This window comes from Delphinapterus leucas, chromosome 5 (genome assembly GCF_059928025.1).
Source record: "Delphinapterus leucas isolate spDelLeu-1000000601 "Yukka" chromosome 5, BTC_Dleu_Yukka2, whole genome shotgun sequence".
Classification (NCBI taxonomy): domain Eukaryota; kingdom Metazoa; phylum Chordata; class Mammalia; order Artiodactyla; family Monodontidae; genus Delphinapterus; species Delphinapterus leucas.
Window position 1 is genome coordinate 66,527,208 of NC_143133.1, and position 18,266 is coordinate 66,545,473.

Sequence of the window (18,266 nt, forward strand, 5' to 3'; positions counted from 1 at the left end):
CTATTCGGCATGAGGGAGTGAAGGGTCCTTAACTTGGGCATATTCCTCATAACAATGCTGGCCTGAGCACTAAGTGATGACTCAAAGGAAACCCTGTGAGCCCAGACATACCACATCAGATTCCGAGGAGATGCTGAAGAAGAGCACTGGGGAGTCTTTGGTCCCTGGCTACCTATAAAAAGTGCAATTTTAAGTTGAAAAAAGGAAAAGTAGGGACCAGGTTCTGTTCACCTTTATACTGTATCTCCAGAAAACTGATAGTCAGCATTTGGTATATTTGCAGAGTGAGTGGATGACAAAACAAACAAACAAAAAACAAAACCAAAAAAAACCCCAATCCAAATGTTCTAAAGTATTGTTGCAATCTAGACTATTTTCTCTTCAATATATTCCAAATAACTTATGCAGCTATTAGATTCACTTGATGCATGACTTCCTAGTATATAATATATAAGACAGGAAAGCAAATTTCCTTCTTTAAAAAGATAGCATTATTTTATTATCTTTAATGGGAAGCAGATTTGAAATCTATCAAAACCTGATGAATCATCATCATCAAGAAGTTCAAGAATGAAAAGGAAGACCAGTTCAGCATCAACTATGCCAGCAGCACAACTGCCGTAATTTCAACACTGAGACAATGATTTCATCAGTTCTTTCGGCTACTTTTAGGAAATCAGTAGCTAAATCATTCTGGCCCATGTGCCAGGGAAGATCAGGATATAGTTGTGTTCAAATGTTAGATATTCCACAGAAAGCATGATAAGATTTTAAACGATCATGAAGATAGTTCAGTAATATAAGCTCTCAAAAATTTTAAACCAAAAAAGTATGTTTTTTGTAGTATGTTTCACAAAACCCTGGGGTAACTAGGTAATGTGAGAGCCAAGATGTGAATACACTAATTAGAAATATATAAACAAGTTTATTTGCCTATTTTCTAGTTCTACTTTAAGGGGATATATGAGCTCAGGAAGTACATGGGTATACACTACTCTGCACAAACCTAATAAAAATAAAATGACTGCATGGGGGAGATCACACTGAAAGCATATCTGAAAGAAGGAAAGCAGCTGGTTTTGCACAGGTAAAAAGGAAACATTTTCCAAACCAGGCAAAGATAATATAAAGCACCAAAAAGGTAGGGCCAGCAATGAATATGCTGAGAAATGTTACAAGTAGGTTAACTTGGAGCATGTTGGTGGCTATGGTAACAGGAATTTCTAATGAAACATTTCTGAATATTTAGCAAAATTGCAGTGGGTCTACTTTGATGCCTACGAAAGAAAAACTACATTTGAAAGCCTGTTAATTTTCCCTTTATCCTCAGGTACAGCACTTACTAATTTTAGTGGAAGGCTCTGCAGGCTCCTTTCCTTTGGCCCTGGTGTCATTTATTGTGAGATTAGATCTTGAGTGATAGGCTGTTCAGCCTCTGGAAATGAATATCTTTAGCTACACAATGATCATTAGGAAAAAAGATTTGAACTTTGCGTGCTTTTCCTGATCATAACACAAGAGCGTTTAGGCCATAATCAATTTCATCCCAAACATGTATTACCTTACACAGATGGCCACTAATGGTCACAATGGGAATTACATATTCAGCAAGTGTTGAAATGTGATAAAATTCCCATGGCATTTATGGAATTAAAAAAAAAACCCTCCAAAGACAAATTTTACTTTCAAAATGTCACTGTGCCAAAAGTTATAAAGGTTTCAGTTGATGCCTCTTTGATATAATATAGATTTAATTATCAGTGAAAAATCATGAAATAATATTTATTTACCTAGAAAAGTCATCAATAATCTTATTTTCTCTTTTAGATGTTCATAATGTAATGCTTTTAAAAAGGGATATAAGTATAAAATTTCTACCCTAGTGAAGATACAAACGTCATGTAGAGTATTTAAAAACTATGGTAAAATGTATTATGACAGATTTGGAAATTGTGTTTTTTCCCCAATACATTTATATTACATATATTGGGAAATAACAGAACCTTAAAATGACCTATTTCCATATAAGCAAATATTGTGTCAGGGCTTAGATTATTTCGTATTTTTTAAAAGTTTATGATATGTTCCTAAATGAGGAAAAGCATAGTTATCAAACTCATATCAACTTGGGCTTCAGACGATAACATGGACTATCGGGCAGAAGTTTCTTTGAAGACAAATAAAAGGAATAATACTGGTAAATAAAGTTTTATCACTGGAGTAAATATGAATAAATAGTAGTAACATTTGGGAACCTTTGTTACAACATAAAATAAGATTGTGACTAGGCAGATGAAGAAACATTTCCTTAGCACAGAAATACCAGATACGACTACGTGCTTTACACTGATTCATTCAGTTAATAGCTTTGGGGAGGCTGAATAAATTATGTCAGGTCAAACTGGGGTACAGCTGAGCTAGGATGGTAGAAACAAGACACCAAGAATCAATACACACCCCAAGGCAGCGAATGGAAAGTAAAACTGAGATTAAATGAAAGTTAGAATTTTATGTAAATCATCAGGTTTTTAAACATTTGTCTCTGTTGTTCAGTTCTTGGTAATACTCTGTTTCTGTGAATGGGTTTCAGCCTCAGTCCTGAGGCGTTCCTGCCAGGGGTACCTGTTTCCTGTTTCCACCTGCAGGCCCCAGACTCACATTTTGGGACTGGTTTCCTTCCACACACACATGTGTGTCTGCATTCCTTCCCTCACACACACACCGAGCAGGTAGTTCTGGGCAAGATGGTGGGACACAACCATAGTCCCTTCCTCCCTCGAATTTGTACTTCAGAATCCATTCTTTGGATCCTCCCTTCCTTGTTTTCTGACTGTACCCCCTTGCCTTGCGTTGGTACCTGTTTCTCCTAGACCCTGCTGCCTGGCTGTCATCAAGCCCCAAGTAATTAGCCACAGGAGCAAAAATGGAGAGCAGCGGTCTTCAGATTTACCTGAGGGGCTTATTACACACAGATCAGTGGGCCCTACCCGCAGAATTTCTCACTGAGTAGGTCTGAGATGAGGCCTGGAAATGTACATTGGTGACAATGCTGCTGGTTTGAGGACCTAATTGCTTGTCTCCAGCAAGGCTGACAAACTTTTTCTGTAAAGAGACAGATGGTAAATATTTTAGGGTTTGAGAGTCGTACATTCTGTGCTGCAATGACTCAATGCTGTCACTGTAGTGTGAAAATGGCCAAAGACAATTTGTAAACAAATGGATGGAGCTGTGTTCCAATAAAACTTTATTTACAAAAATAGGCAGTGGGTGAATGTGGTTCTTGCGCTGGAGTTCGCAGACCCTTGATGCATAATACTGGTGAGCAGTGCATCTCTGCACCGGCCTCCATCCTGACTGATTGCTCTTGATACTTCCTGGGTCAGCTCTGACCCTTTTTTCTTAGCCTGGCCTTAGGTCCTCTGGTCCCAGTTCTCTCACCTCTCCTTGCAATCCCAAACTATAGACAGAGCCTCTCAACTGTAATATACGATTACCATCAGAGAAAAACAGTACTCTCCCTAAATAATCACTTTATTATATGCTATATACTACCTTAGAAGTAAACACAAAATTTTCTGTGAGCACAAAAGATAAAAACAGGAAATAAGTATTTTCTTAGTTTGGGTGGCTCCAAAAAACCATCCAACACGAGTTAACATTTGACCTAAAATCCTAAACGAAGAATTAAGAATTAGCCAGGCACTTGGGAGAGGTGGGGAGGGGTGCAGGAAGAAATCCCAAACAGAAGAAATCACATGTTGCAAAGACAGAGGTATGCAAATGCACATTGTGTTTGAGAAGCTGCCATTTAGTCAATATGGAACCGATAAATGAAGCGAGGTGTGTGGTGATTTAAATAATGCTAATTTAATAGGGTTGTTCTGAGGATGAAATTGGATCAGTCATCTCAAACTCTGAGTACTAAGTTAGGAAAACGATAAGCCTGAAAAACCGGCAGGGAATGGAAATCAAAGGGGCTATTTTTTATGTTTGGGATTCCAAAGGCAAAGGGCATCTGGGGAAGAATTGCAGAAGGGGAGGGACAGGATCAGATTTACACTCACAGGGTTCACCAGTGGCCAACTGGGGATGGATGGGGAAGAATGGAGGTTGCCAGACCAGTTGGAAGACTGTGGCAGTCATCAAACTCTTTAGCTTTAAGGTACGGTAGCTCTGGAATACAGAGGCCCTGGTGGCCATGGGATTCTCAGAACCATTCTACAACGCTGGCTCTCAAAGATCACCAGCTTCTCTCTGGTCTGCATTCCACTGGGCATCATTCACTCTTGTGCTTCTCTTCTCAACATCTCTTTGCACACAACAAAGGGGTTTTATTTAACAGAAGAGACTCTCATACCTCTGTCCTTTCAGTTTAAGCTGAGCTAGAGTACACTAAGACTAACAGCGTTAAATCATTGGCATGGCTCATTAGCCTGCTTCTGGAGAAATTAGGCAACCAAGGCCAAGAAGGAGGTTTTAACTTGGTGCTTTTTGAACCACAGAAATCATATTTGAATTGTCACAGAGCCAAGGGCTTGCCAACTAAGGTCAGAATTCACACACCCAGCTGAAAAGAATCAGGATTTGAGAGGCGACTGGGTGTAGCCTGCAAAAACAACACATCCATCTTATCTGAGTGAGAAGAGAGCAAAACCCAGTGTGGAAAGTCTACCTCAAAGCGTTCATAATTAGGGATCGATCAGCCAGAAAGGAGAAGCGTGAGATTAGAGATCTAAGGGAATATTAAGTACTTTCACTAAGAAAACTCTAAAGACGAGTTGAGGGAAAATCATGAAAAACATATTCCCACCTTCATTTTTTTTTTTTTTTTTTTTGGGGTACGCGGGCCTCACACTGTTGTGGCCTCTCCCGCTGCGGAGCACAGGCTCCGGACGCGCAGACTCAGCGGCCATGGCTCACGGGCCCAGCCGCTCGGCGGCATGTGGGATCTTCCCAGACCGGGGCACGAACCCGCGTCCCCTGCATCGGCAGGCGGACTCCCAACCACTGCACCACCAGGGAAGCCCCCCACCTTCATTTCTAAGGAGGATAGAGTACATTACATTACACAGAGTGCACACAGCCTGCCTCATTTCCTATGCAGACGGGTCCTGAATACCATGCCTCCCAACCCCAAGGGCTGATCTCATGATGACTCAACTACACACGTGGTTACATTTTACTTTTCAAGTCGCCAACATTTTACATACATTCTTGCTTTCTTTTAAACCATGCTGGCAGAATAACATACGGATTAGGAACATGAGATCTGGAATTAAGACAGAACTGGGATTTGAATCCCTGCTCTGCCAACTACTGGATATGTGTCCTTCAGCAAATAACTTAAGAATTTCTACATCAGCAAGATAAGGCTAATAATATGGCTGTACTAGAGTTGTTTTGAGGATGAAAATAGATTGTTTATCTTAACTTTTTTTTTTTTTTTTGAGTACAGGTAGGAAAAGATGTTGAGTACTTACCTAAGACTAGGTATGTCTATATCTTTTGCATAACCGATTTGCTTTGTTAATGTTAATAAATTATATATATTGCAAGATGCAACAACAAATTGTAAAAAAAAAAAAAAAGATGAGTAAAACATAAATAGAAACAGAAGTTATAACATTTTCTTGCTTACCCCAATGGTTCATTTTGTGTACCCCACGTTAGAGGCCCCTGGAACTAACTAATCAAGTTAAGGAGCAGAGGACTTGAAGCTTAGTAGAGGCTCAAAAACTGGCAGGTCTTCTTAGTAGATAAGCTGACAGACTGCAAATGTTCTTAAGCAAACAGTAAAACAGGAAACTACTGGAATTTGAAACCACACAATCACCAGTACATCATGTAAATTTTCATCTAGTACGTTTCAGTTTTTAGTACAAATGAAAGTGATATAGGCAGCTACTAAGAATAGAAACGGGTGGTTTTATCTGAAAAAGTATTCAGTTCGAATACAGAAATTACTGTGAATTTGGCAGTCATAAATGTTCATTACTGTGAATTTGGCAGTCATAAATGTTCAGGAAAAGTTCTGTTTTTCATTAAGTTTTCTATTTCTCTAGGAATCCTCTACACCACTCCCCACCATATGTTGGGAAGGGTGCTGGACTGCTCTTAGTTACCCCCGAGTGTAGTGGTCAATCTGTATTATGCCACATCAAGGCAGTCTTCTAAAAAATCCCAGAAATGTCAACCATATTCTGGGGAGGAACCAAGGAGATAATATAAAAAAAAAGATCACTAACTACCTCACTGTCCTATCTCGGGGCCTATCGCGGAGCCCAGGGTGCTAAGCCCTGTCTGCAATGACATTTTCCAGTGTTTAATTTTACTGCCTATCTCCCTGCACTGAAATGAAGACAGGGATTTTTCCATCCTTTCCCCCTCCTGTGCCCCCTGAGCCCACAGCAGAGCCTGACAAGTGCTGAGGCATTTGTTGTTGAATCTTTGCGACCAAGTGTGTCCCACATTCGTATGTTAAATAAGTAGGAAGACAGGTTTTTAAAAAAATGACTGAGTCTAAATTTCTAACGAATGCATCCTTTAAAATCCTTAGCTACCTTTTCTAACACATCCCTAAAGTATCCTTAGTGACAACGCATTTGAAACCAACATCCTCAAATGTGCAGAAAGCATGAACTATGTGGGTAACAGAAGGCAGGCTTTCGTTAAGCAAGCACTTACTAAGTAAATTTAGCCTTTGAATTAATTATTTAATTGACTCATTCATTTATTCATAAAATACTTATTCAGTGATTAATACAGGCCAGACAGGCAGTTCTTGGAGACACAGAGATGAGTTCGATAAAAACGATCCCTGCTCTCATGAAGCTTCAATCTAGTGGAAGATATATATTAACTATGAATTATAAAAATTTGTGCATATAAGACACAACACAGCTATCTGATTCAAAGGGGTGCTAAATGCTGCCAAAATTGTAGCTTTTCGATTACTCTTAAGCTCAAAAATGATCCTCTCTGACCCATAATTAATCTAAAAGACGTTAACAGATAAAAGTATGGGGTAAGTTTAGATTTTTCAAAAAGCATATTTTGTAATTTATGCCTCATAATAAGAGAAGACGACAGGAACAATTTTATCACCAGGGAAATACTAGACAAGTATTATATCTCACTGTTTTCTGTAATGCTCAAGATAAATAATTTGCTTTCTCAAACATCAGAAGTGATTAGAAGGTAATTTATGCAATTGCATTTCCCTATTGAAGCAAATAAATATAAAAAATTTTTCAAAAACTCTATTTACCATGAAGGAATACCTTCATATTTCAACCAATGGTTTAATTATAAAATATTCCCCAATAAGTAAGATCAAAGCCCTCTGTACCACTAATTTTCAAAGGAATCCAGCAGCATACTGTAAGTATGAGGCAAATAAATTTGTGTCTTAGAAATAAATATAAAGTAGCAGACCAAAGAGGAAGGTGAGAAATTACAGAGAAACCACTGCTAATGAAGTATAAGACTTGATAATTATTCTGTTACTTATTTGCAATTTTTTCCCGACCAAATAACAAATAAATTCTTAATTTAAAAAATAATCTAGGGCTTCCCTGGTGGCGCAGCAGTTGAGAGTCTGCCTGCCGATGCAGGGGACACGGGTTCGTGCCCCGGTCCGGGAAGATCCCACATGCCGCGGAGCGGCTGGGCCCGTGAGCCATGGCCGCTGAGCCTGCGCGTCCGGAGCCTGTGCTCCGCAACGGGAGAGGCCACAACAGTGAGAGGCCCGCGTACCGCCAAAAAAAAAAAAAATCTAATATTTAAAAACATAGACCAACACTATAAGTGGTTTCATAATCTAAATTACAAGTCCAAATACATTGTCTTTCAAAAGAAATAGGCTAAAGAAGGTAAAACAGGTCAAGTGTGCTGTCTGAAAGAATGAGACAACTGTAAATTCTTTCAAGTGGTGATGAACAGAGACGAAAAGGTGTTTTCTGTCCACAAAACCCAAGTGATGCTACAATTCTCCTCAAATTGGGTAAAGACACCTCAAGTATCTGATGTGATTCTCATAATCTCTTTGGCATTTTAACTATGTGAGCCTTCTTGCTCCTGAATGTCTTGGGTTTCCTAGTAATAAATGTCACCTTCCTGACCTTTATTTCGTAAAAGAAATAAGATGTTTCAGGAACATCCTGAAACAACTCATAGCATCAGAGAAATGATTTCTTTTTAATCCTGAAAAGTCTACCATCTGAACGCAAGTGTTGGAGACCAAGCTGTACAACTGTGTAGCAGAGATGTTGATGATATTTTATAGATGGATGTAAAAGTCCTAAATCCTCTAAAAATGACTGTCACTAGGGAAAACCCTATCCAGAGAACTTTTTCAAACCTTTCACATCCTCTCTCCCTTACTGTGCCCTGGAGGTGAAGGGGGGCATTCTAGTGCTCAGATGAGCTGGGTAGAAAAGTAACAAAGCATTGCACCAGGGGACACATGGCATTATCTTCTTGGCTTATTTTGATACATGTTTTTGGAATTATGCTAGGAGTTATAGCTCCCAAGGGAATAAGGCTTTTAACTAAATTTTGAAAACTGAATTACTTGTTTGAACAAACACTGGAGGGATAAGACAGATAGCAGGGTTTAAAAGTACAACCGTAACCATATTATAATATTTCCACTTATTTTGTAACTTATTAAAAATACATTCTTGATTTCAGGAAAAGCTCTACAAATCTTCCACATTTTAAATGCCTTTAATATAACGCTACCATTAATGTGTCAATGGCATTTTGCATCATTAATTCAAAACTGGCCAGAAACGTCTTGTGTATGACCACAAGGATGTTCTGATCTTTTGTTGAAAAGCGAGGGAAAATATCTATAGAAATTTTGAGAAGCACATTTCCTAAAAATTTCACACACATACGGAATATTATCTGGTTTCCAAACTGTGCTCCGTGGAGCCCCAGAGTCCTGAAAAGCCACTCGTGGACCATGATGAGGGCAAGGGTCTGAAGGGAGAGACAGTTAGGGGCTTCTCCCCACCTCTCCACTTGTTAATCAGAGAAGCTCTGCTTCTGTATATTACATATACACTGAAAATATATAAATATATTCAGGCAATACTTAGTTTGGAAAATGGGTTCTGCTCTTAGAAAAAAAGAGAGATTTGAAAACCACTCTCACAGTTTAAAAGTCATTATCTTACAAGTCCAATATTATGGTCTATATAAAAAACAGATCCCAACCATATGAAAAATAGATTACAAAAAACGAGTCTCATTTAAAGTAGCCAAGGAAGAAGCCAAAATGGATGAGCCTAGGACTATGACAGCTAAATTTAAGTTAGAGTGACACACCAGCAGAACCTGCGCTGACACACTGAAACCTGCCTCACTACGATGTGTGGTAACAGTCCCCCACAACTCCTCCTGAATACCAATTCCAGCTGATTTTAACAAAGAATGGAAGCTCAGACCAAGGGAGACCCGCTAACACCCCACACTCCCCAAACGATCAGGGGGGAGAATCATTTTTCAGAAAAGCAGCTTTTAGTTGCAGGGACCCCTCTGTATCATTGTGCCTATTCTTTTTCTTTTAAGAAGACCTCTGCTCTCCTTTAACTGGTAAAATAATCTTTTGAGGCTCATTTCAAAAGTTACCACCTCTCTGAAAGCTTGCTATGGCCCAAGTTCGTGGGTCATTCCTCTGGATTTCCTAGAGGAACTGGTTCAGACCATGACACTCAGAGGGCCACACTGAGTGTTCCTTATTTGGTTGTGCATCCCTGATACCTAGCATCTATTAACCGCTTAATGAAAGTTACTTAAGTTAATTACTGAAAGAAACGATGGTTTCAGGGGATATAGAAAATCAGTCCTTATATGGAACAAGCTGGCTGACCATGGGAACCAATCTCTTCACCTTTCTGATTTTTCAATAAAACAGAGCATGGCTTATCATGAAGTAAAGAGGAATTAGCTATAAATTCCCTTTTTCATTTATTTTAGGTAAGAGACAGTCATAAGGGAGGCTTCTGTATCTGTAAACTAAAAATATATAAATACATGTAATGGAGTTCCCCAGGCAACTTAAATTTCAATGTGACTCGCGATCGCCATCTGCTGGAAGAAAGGTTGAACATCTGTTTTAGTTAAAAGAGCGAAGTCAAAATTTAATGACATCACACACACACACACACACACAACTGTTAAACCTATAAAATCGAATCTATAAACTCTAGGACATTCACAGTAAAAATGTTAGGCACATTAAACATTGAACTCCAGAATCTGCTACAGTGCACTTCAAGTAGAAACAAAATTTAATGGTTAGAATCCACTTAAAATATTTTTATTCAGTTATTATATATTAATTCTACCATTGCCACAGGGGAAAAGGCTACATTATATTCAGGCTGTGTAGGAAAGGAGACAGGAGAAAAAGAATCATTTCCAAACAGTTTTTTTTTTTTTTAACTTCTCAAAAGAGTAAGAAAAGCCAAAGATTAAGAATCAATACCATTAGTACTTTAAGACAATATGGGACTTTGGTTGGAGATATTGAAAGAGATTATAGTCATGGTCTCATAAATAAAAAATTACTTTATTTCACTAATATTCCAAAGACATAACCATATATAAGGATATTAGAAAAAAAAGGGAGAGAGAAATTCAATAAATTGATTAATAACAAGTCTCCTGCTGTGTGTGCACATCTAAAATTGGTGGCGGTGGTGGGATTTATCGAGTTAGAGGGTTCCATACATGCTATCACAAGTCTTCTGAGAAATAAGGAGGATACAAAATAGGTTCAAATATAAGGGAGAGATGAGACACAAACTAGCTTCTAAAGTGATCTCAATCCACTGAGAAGACGGGGGGACAGTATCTACAGTCACAAGTGGCAACTGCATACCAGAGAAAACCACCTCCAGCTGTACCACGCCACTGCCGGTATTACACAGAGTGGGCGGCATGCGGGGAGAGGAAGGAGGGAAGGGTCCAGGGAGACATGCATGGTGCTGGCTACCATCCAAGACAGGAAGTACATTGAGAGAGACGAAGAAAAAACATGTCAGTCGTCACTCATCTGAAGGCAAGATCAACTTGAAGCAAGCTTGAGTCTATGCTTTATAAACATGAGTATAGTTGAAGGAATTATGTAATTAGGAAGTCAGAATGAAGATACTCGAGTGGCTAAGAGTATGAACTCTGGAGCCAGAGTGAGAATTCTGGTTCACCCTCTATGAGCCGAGTAATCTGTAAAATTACTTAACCTCTCTGGTACCCTGATTTCTTCATCTGCACAGTTGGGATAATTAACACTACCTACCTCAAAGGGATGCTATGAAGATTAAATAATTTAATACAGGGGTCCCCAACCCCCGGGCCATGGACCGCTATAGGTCCGTGGCCTGTTAGGAACCTGGTCCACAGCAAGAGGTGAGCAGCGGGAGAGCGAGTGAAGCTTCATCTGTATTTACAGCCGCTCCCCATCAATCGCATTACCGCCTGAGCTCTGCCTCCTGTCAGCATTATGGTGAGTCGTATAATTATTTCATTATATATCACAATGTAATAATAATAGAAATAAAATGTACAATAAATGTAATGTGCTTGAATCATCCCGAAACCATCCTCCCTCCCTGGTCTGTGGAAAAATTGTCTTCCATGAAACTGGTCCCCGGTGCCAAAAAGGTTGGGGACCGCTGGGTTAATAGATTCAAGTGCTACAAATAGCACGTGGCACACGGTAAGTACAACATAAAAATGTCTGCTATTTTTAATTTAGGAAGCAAGGTTTCTTGCTATTTATACAGCATCAATCATAGTGTATCCATCACTTTTTTGGCTGAATAGCCTTGGTTTCTTTGTCGGTAAAACGAGGATATTTATAGTTGTGGCAGAAATGATGGATGTATCTAAGTGAACAATGACAGGCCAGGTATAAGCACTGGGTTGTTCACTTATACATTCTATATGATTGGCTATGGAGTCACACAAGCTGTATATTTATTATATTACTTTGTATTACACATTATATGCCTTCATTAACTGTATACACACATGCATGTGAGTGCAGCTTGTGTGCATGTCTGTGTGTGGGCAGGAGGCATGCACACCTTCAGCAATGCTGATGCAATGGAAGATTTTGGCAAAGGTATTGCTAGATGAGACTAAATTTGATCCAAAATCGTGAAAAGAGCCCAGATCTATATAAAGCAATTCCAGAGACTTTTCAGCAAAAACTTTAAGAGCTGTCAGTGCTTAGGCCGGAGGAGATTCAACAGTTTAGCGGTGTGTCAAGATATTTTGATTTTAATTTTATTGGCCCCTTGAATTAAGACAAGTTTTCTGGAAACCAAACTTGCCTTACGGGCAAAACAGTCTTCCACGTACCTTTTCAATTAACTCGTAGCTCTCTTCCAGTTTGAGCAGCCTGTTCTGCACGGACGTGGACGCCCGGTGATAGACCGTTCGCCACTCCTGAAAGTCGCTCTCTGAAATCTCAGCCACGGCAAAACACAAAGTTCTTAACCCTGAAAAAAAGGGAGCATACACCCCCAACCACAACATCAAATAAGATTTTGTTCAGAAGTCTGACACTTCCTTATTTTTTTTTTCCCCATAGCACAGTGATATTTATCTGGTGCTCAGGAAATTTACAGTTAGGTAGAATGATGCTGCAGCCACTCTGCAAACCAGTTTGGTACTGTCTAGAAATGTTAAACATAAATATATGACCCAGCAATTTCACTCCCAGCCATCTACCTAAGAGAAATGAAATCATACAACCACACAAGGACTTGTAGGTAAATGTTCATTAGCAGCACCATTCACACCAGCCCCCAAAAGGAAACAGTCCAAATGTCCATCAACTGGTGAAGAGATAAACAAAAACTGGTGTATCCATACAACAGAATACTCTTGAACAATGAAAAGGAATGGAGTAGTGATGCATACTGCAGCATAGATGACCTCCAAAACCATTATGTTAAGTGGAAGAAGCCAGACACAGAAGATCACATGTTGTAGAATTGCATTAAAAGAAAAGTCCAGAAAAGGTAAATTTATAGTGACAAATAGTAGGTTAATTTTCCTGGGGGGTTGAAGTGTGGGTAAGGGGTGCCTGCAAACAGCACGAAGTTTCATTTTGGGGTGAAAGAAGTGGTTTAAATTTGGATTGACACTTCCGTTTTTATTTAACGAAGTCTCATTTCGAAAACACTGATTCAGTTCAAACAATATGTTGAAATCTGATTCAAGTTCAATGGAACCTTAGTGTCCAATTCCCCAGCTCTTTCAATCCACCCTCCATGCCTCGAGTAACTTTTCTAAAATCTGAATGAATCTCATCAGGTTATTCCTTTGCTTGAAGTCTTTTAATCGTTCCCCAGCATGAAGTCCAAACCTCAGAGTCTGGCTCAGTCACCACATATCAATTGCCTTCCACCTCATTCTCTGCCATTCACTTCCCATGGTAGGGTCTTTGCACAAACTGGTCATTTTTTTCTCCATTCCCCCCTCTCTCAACCCCCTCTGCTGCCTGCCTTGCATCTACTTTAAGACTCAGTTCTTAAAACCATCTCTTTGAAGCATCCTCCTCTCACCCAGACCCCAAAGGCAGAAATCCCCAACACTCCTGTGGTATGAATGACAATGTTTCATATTGTTTTTCTTGTGATCTCCTACATTAGCTTGAAGCTCCTGAAGGGCAGGGTCCCGGAGTTCCTCATACCTGTAACTCCAGTGCTGAACACAGTGGCTTCACAGACGCTTATGAAGTAAGGAAGAGAGGGACCCCAATGGGGTCTACTGGGAGAGCCACCTTCCTCTAACTGGGATATATGGTTGTATTTACTACTGCTCTTTTACCACTGTGAATCTGTAGTATAAAGAGTCTAAAAAACTGAGGGACAGTGACAAAAAAGGAATACCCTGGGAAAACAATCACAGCTGATTTTTTTTTTTTCCCTCTCTCTTTTTTTTTTTTTTTTGCGGTACGCGGGCCTCTCACTGTTGTGGCCTCTCCCGTTGCGGAGCACAGGCTCTGGACGCGCAGGCTCAGCGGCCATGGCTCACGGGCCCAGCTGCTCCGTGGCATGTGGGATCTTCCCGGGCCGGGGCACGAACCTGTGTCCCCTGCATCGGCAGGCGGGCTCTCAACCACTGCGCCACCAGGGAAGCCCCACAGCTGATGTTTGAAGTGACCTACTTCTAGTGCTCAATGCCTGTCAATTTTATAATTCACTTGGAGGCTACCCTCAGCCAGAAAAAAGTTAATGAGCTGGAACAAGGAAGAGGGGGGAGCATTTGCCAGCCATGATAAATGCAGTTAACTAGGTTCCCAAGAAGACAATGTCCTTGCTCAAGGTCATTTAGCTCTCAGACAATTAGGTGCTAGTGATCTCAAGTCAACTAAAATATGGCTGGGACCATGTCAGAAAAAGAAGCAAAGAAGAGGGGCTTCCCTGGTGGTGCAGTGGTTGAGAATCTGCATGCCATCAAAAAGAGTCATGTACCACAATGTTCATTGCAGCTCTATTTACAATAGCCAGGACATGGAAGTAACCTAAGTGTCCATCGACAGATGAATGGATAAAGAAGATGTGGCACATATATACAATGGAATATTACTCAGCCATAAAAAGAAATGAAATTGAGTTATTTGTACTGAGGTGGATGGAACTAGAGTCTGTCATACAAGTGAAGTAAGTCAGAAAGAGAAAAACAAATACCATATGCTAACACATATATATGGAATCTAAAAAAAAAAAGGTTCTGAAGAACCTAGGGGCAGGACAGGAATAAAGACGCAGACAAAGAGAATGGACTTGAGGATATGAGGAGGGGGAAGGGTAAGCTGGGACGAAGTCAGAGAGTGGCATGGACATATATACCAAATGTAAGGTAGATAGCTAGAGGGAAGCAGCTGCATAAGCACAGGGAGATCAGCTCGGTGCTTTGTGACCACCTAGAGGGGTGGGATACGGACGGTGGGAGGGAGATGCAAGAGGGAGGAGATATGGGGATATCTGTATATGTATAGCTGATTCACTTTGTTATGAAACAGAAGCTAACACACCATTGTAAAGCAATTATACTCCAATAAAAGTTGTTAAAAAAAAAAAATCCACCTGCCAATGCAGGGGACACGGGTTCGAGCCCTGGTCTGGGAGGATCCCACATGCTGTGGAGCAGCTGGGCCCATGTGCCACAACTACTGAGCTTGTGCTCTAGAGCCCGTGTGCCACAACTACTGAAGCCCGCGTGCCTAGAGCCCGTGCTCCGCAACAAGAGAAGCCACTGCAATGAGAAGCCTGCTCACCGCAGTGAAGGGTGGCCCCCGCTCACCACAACTAGAGAGGGCTGCACATAGCAGTGAAGACCCAACAGAGCAAAAAAAAAAAAAAAAGCAAAGAAGATAGGACATAAAGTGGCCAGAGGACTCCATCTTCCAAGAAAGGAGTAGGGTTGTCCACTGCCAGATCTCTTAGAGTAGAACTTAAATCTTTAGGCCATATTAGGACATGTTTTTCTCTTCTGGAAACCTGGCTGGAAACTTACTCTGGGGTAGCCATGGTGCACAAGTGCTGCTCACCTAGGGCCAGAGAGAAAGGGGTGGAGGCGGAGGCCAAGCCAATTGGAATGTGTCTAGGAGCTGGAATATCTTTAACATCACAACCAGAGAGCAGAAAGATGCTCCCCTAACCCTCCTCAAAAAAGGAACCTGTGCTGTGTGCTGGGTAGGTTGTACCTGCCAAGCCCCTCTCAAGTTGCGCCTCATGAAATCTGAACTCTACAGATGTGTGGGTCTTCATGCTCTTCCATTTTTGGAGGAGAAATGGGAGAAGGTTCTTCATGTTCCTGCTTTTCAAAGCCTAGTGCTTTTAAAAACATTCCTATCTTTCTGTAGCTTGGATTAAGAGGAAAAGGACTGGATCAGAGGTCAGGCTTGGTGCCACTGGCAACAGTTCCAGCAGACGCAGACAAAAGTGAAAACTTGGATGGGAGATTCAGATACGGCGCTGGCCACTTTTGTTAAGTTTAGAGATAAGATTCTATAAATTCCTGTAGGAACTGGCCCTAATGTGTAACAGCTCTCACTTCCTTTCATCTCATCTAGATCATCTCCCTAGACTACATTTCAGTAGAACAGAGACAGAACTAAGCATGTTTGCCACGGATTCTCAGGTCTCACACAGAGCCTGGCAGGTGGTAGGGGCTTAATAAAAAGTTCTGAGTTGACACTAAGTTGAATAACTATTTTAATAGTTACAGAGATTTATTTATTTCTTCTCCTCTTTCTTAGATTAGAATACCCAGTTCTTCGACTCTTGTTTCTTTCCTTCTGCACTGCTTGAGCTATAAAGCATTTAAACTGTAAACAGAGAGAGGTCTGGTCATTGGCTTTGGGGTATCACATGACCAGTGACCCACACTCTCCAGCTGCCCAGGGCTGCCATGTTGGGAGTGTCTCCTTGCTTCCTTCTCTGCCCAGGTCCAAGGCTGTGGGTGACGCAGGCCAGACCAGGGAGCAGCCTGGCATCTCCTGAGTGGTGACCCAGTAGCCCGCTTCCATCTTTTCCTCAGAACTTGCTCCTCTTTCTTGCCAGCGAGGCAGGGCCCAACTTCCTCTACAGTAACTTAGTTTCTGCGCACTTTTTTTTTTTTTTTTTTTTTGCGGTACGCAGGCCTCTCACTGTTGTGGCCTCTCCCATTGCGGAGCACAGGCTCCGGACGCGCAGGCTCAGCGGCCATGGCTCACGGGCCCAGCCGCTCCACGGCATGTGGGATCTTCCCGGACCGGGGCACAAACCCGTGTCCCCGCATCGGCAGGCAGACTCTCAACCACTGTGCCACCAGGGAAGCCCTCTGCGCACTTTTAACTGATCTCAGAGGTGCCTGTGAGGTGTAGAGTAGGAAGGGACAGAGCTGCTGAGGGAGTAGGGCTGAGAAGTCCCTCACATCCTCCAGCATGGCCTTTGAGCCAGGCCTTAGGGACCATGCCTGTCACTTGTGGGTGCCCTTTGTTACCATTTGTGTGTTTGAAGAAAGTCTGAAATGCTGGGGAAAAAAACCCACTGTAAACAGTATCTATTCTAAAAAGCAAACAGATTTATAGGCCCTAAAACGTGGGGACAAAGTCTCTCAAAATTTTAATAAATACAGGAGAGCGAAATAAAAATAATGGGTGGGAACAGCACAGAGTATAATCTAAATTATCAACATTTATTTTTATCTTACTTTAGGAATCTCTAAGTAAAATAAGAATGATACTGTAAGATGTTAGTAGTATATGATTTCATTTTATTTTAATCATGCTTTATTGCCATACACTCACCTTCTGTAGCAAACTGCTCTAAATGTTTTAGGGTAATTTCTTTGTATTTTGAAGTCTCTGCTAGTCGGTCATAAATTACAGTGTCCTGGAAAACGAACAGAAGGTATAACACACTTAAACTAAGAATTCTGAGTTTAATAAAGTTGATGTTGGCAACATTATTAGCAGCAAATGAGTATTAAAAAAATCACTTTTAGCATTAGTGTTGAAGCACAAAATATTTTTCCCTAATAACACTGTTTCCCTTATGACACTAAGAAATAAGGTTCTGGTCCTATATTTTCATCTTTCTCCTTTCTGAATAAATCCATAGTTACTGTAATGTTCAAAACCTCATATTCTATCAATACTTCGCCCACCTGTGATGTGCTGCAGTATCTCCCCCAACCCCTGAAGATTTTGCAGAACAATGCAGTGTTCATAGGTGCTATAAGGAAGAATGGTCCAGGACTCAAAGAGTTTGGGAAATGCTGGACTAAACAAAGCGAAAGAGCTTGCCCTGCTGCAATACTTCTTAGAGCCTTTAAAACGCTAATGCGCATGGTGGTTCCAAGGGGGCGGTATGGTATATGCCCCAAACTTACTACTGAACCTCTTAGCGGTTAGGGCATCTTCATGGGATTGGTGCTCACAAAAGAACAAACTCTGAGAAACACAGGTCTAAATTCATGGAGTGGGCTGGTGGGTAGAGCAGGGAGGATCTTGGACAAGCCTAGCATTGCCTTACAGATGAATATTTCTGATTGTGTTACTTTAGCTTTACGGCTCAATTTATTTAGTCTGTAAAATTAAATTACCGGATTATCTTTAAAGTCCCTTTCAGCTTTAACTTTAAACATCAGTACGCTTCTCTAATTTTTGTCCCTTTATAAATTGCCTATTGTTCCTTTAGTTGTTCTTCAGCTTGGATTTAATGTTTTAGGAATTTTAGTATTTGGCCTTCATG

At 40.8% G+C, this 18,266-nt stretch overlaps 1 protein-coding gene across 15 annotated transcripts in view; it reads right to left on the reverse strand.

Annotated features, from left to right (window-relative positions):
* Positions 1–18,266, reverse strand: part of ATP8A1 (ATPase phospholipid transporting 8A1) — a 241,088-nt gene that overhangs the window by 106,251 nt on the left and 116,571 nt on the right. For all 15 annotated transcript variants that reach the window (XR_016393271.1, XM_089911849.1, XM_089911844.1 and 12 more), the window contains 2 exons: positions 17,321–17,405; positions 12,376–12,515 (listed from right to left, as the gene is read on the reverse strand). Coding sequence is in view for 14 of the 15 variants with exons in the window: in XM_089911849.1 (XP_089767975.1) it covers positions 12,376–12,515; positions 17,321–17,405 (225 nt within the window). In the remaining variant the exon portion in view is untranslated. The remainder of the gene's footprint in view (positions 1–12,375; positions 12,516–17,320; positions 17,406–18,266) is intronic.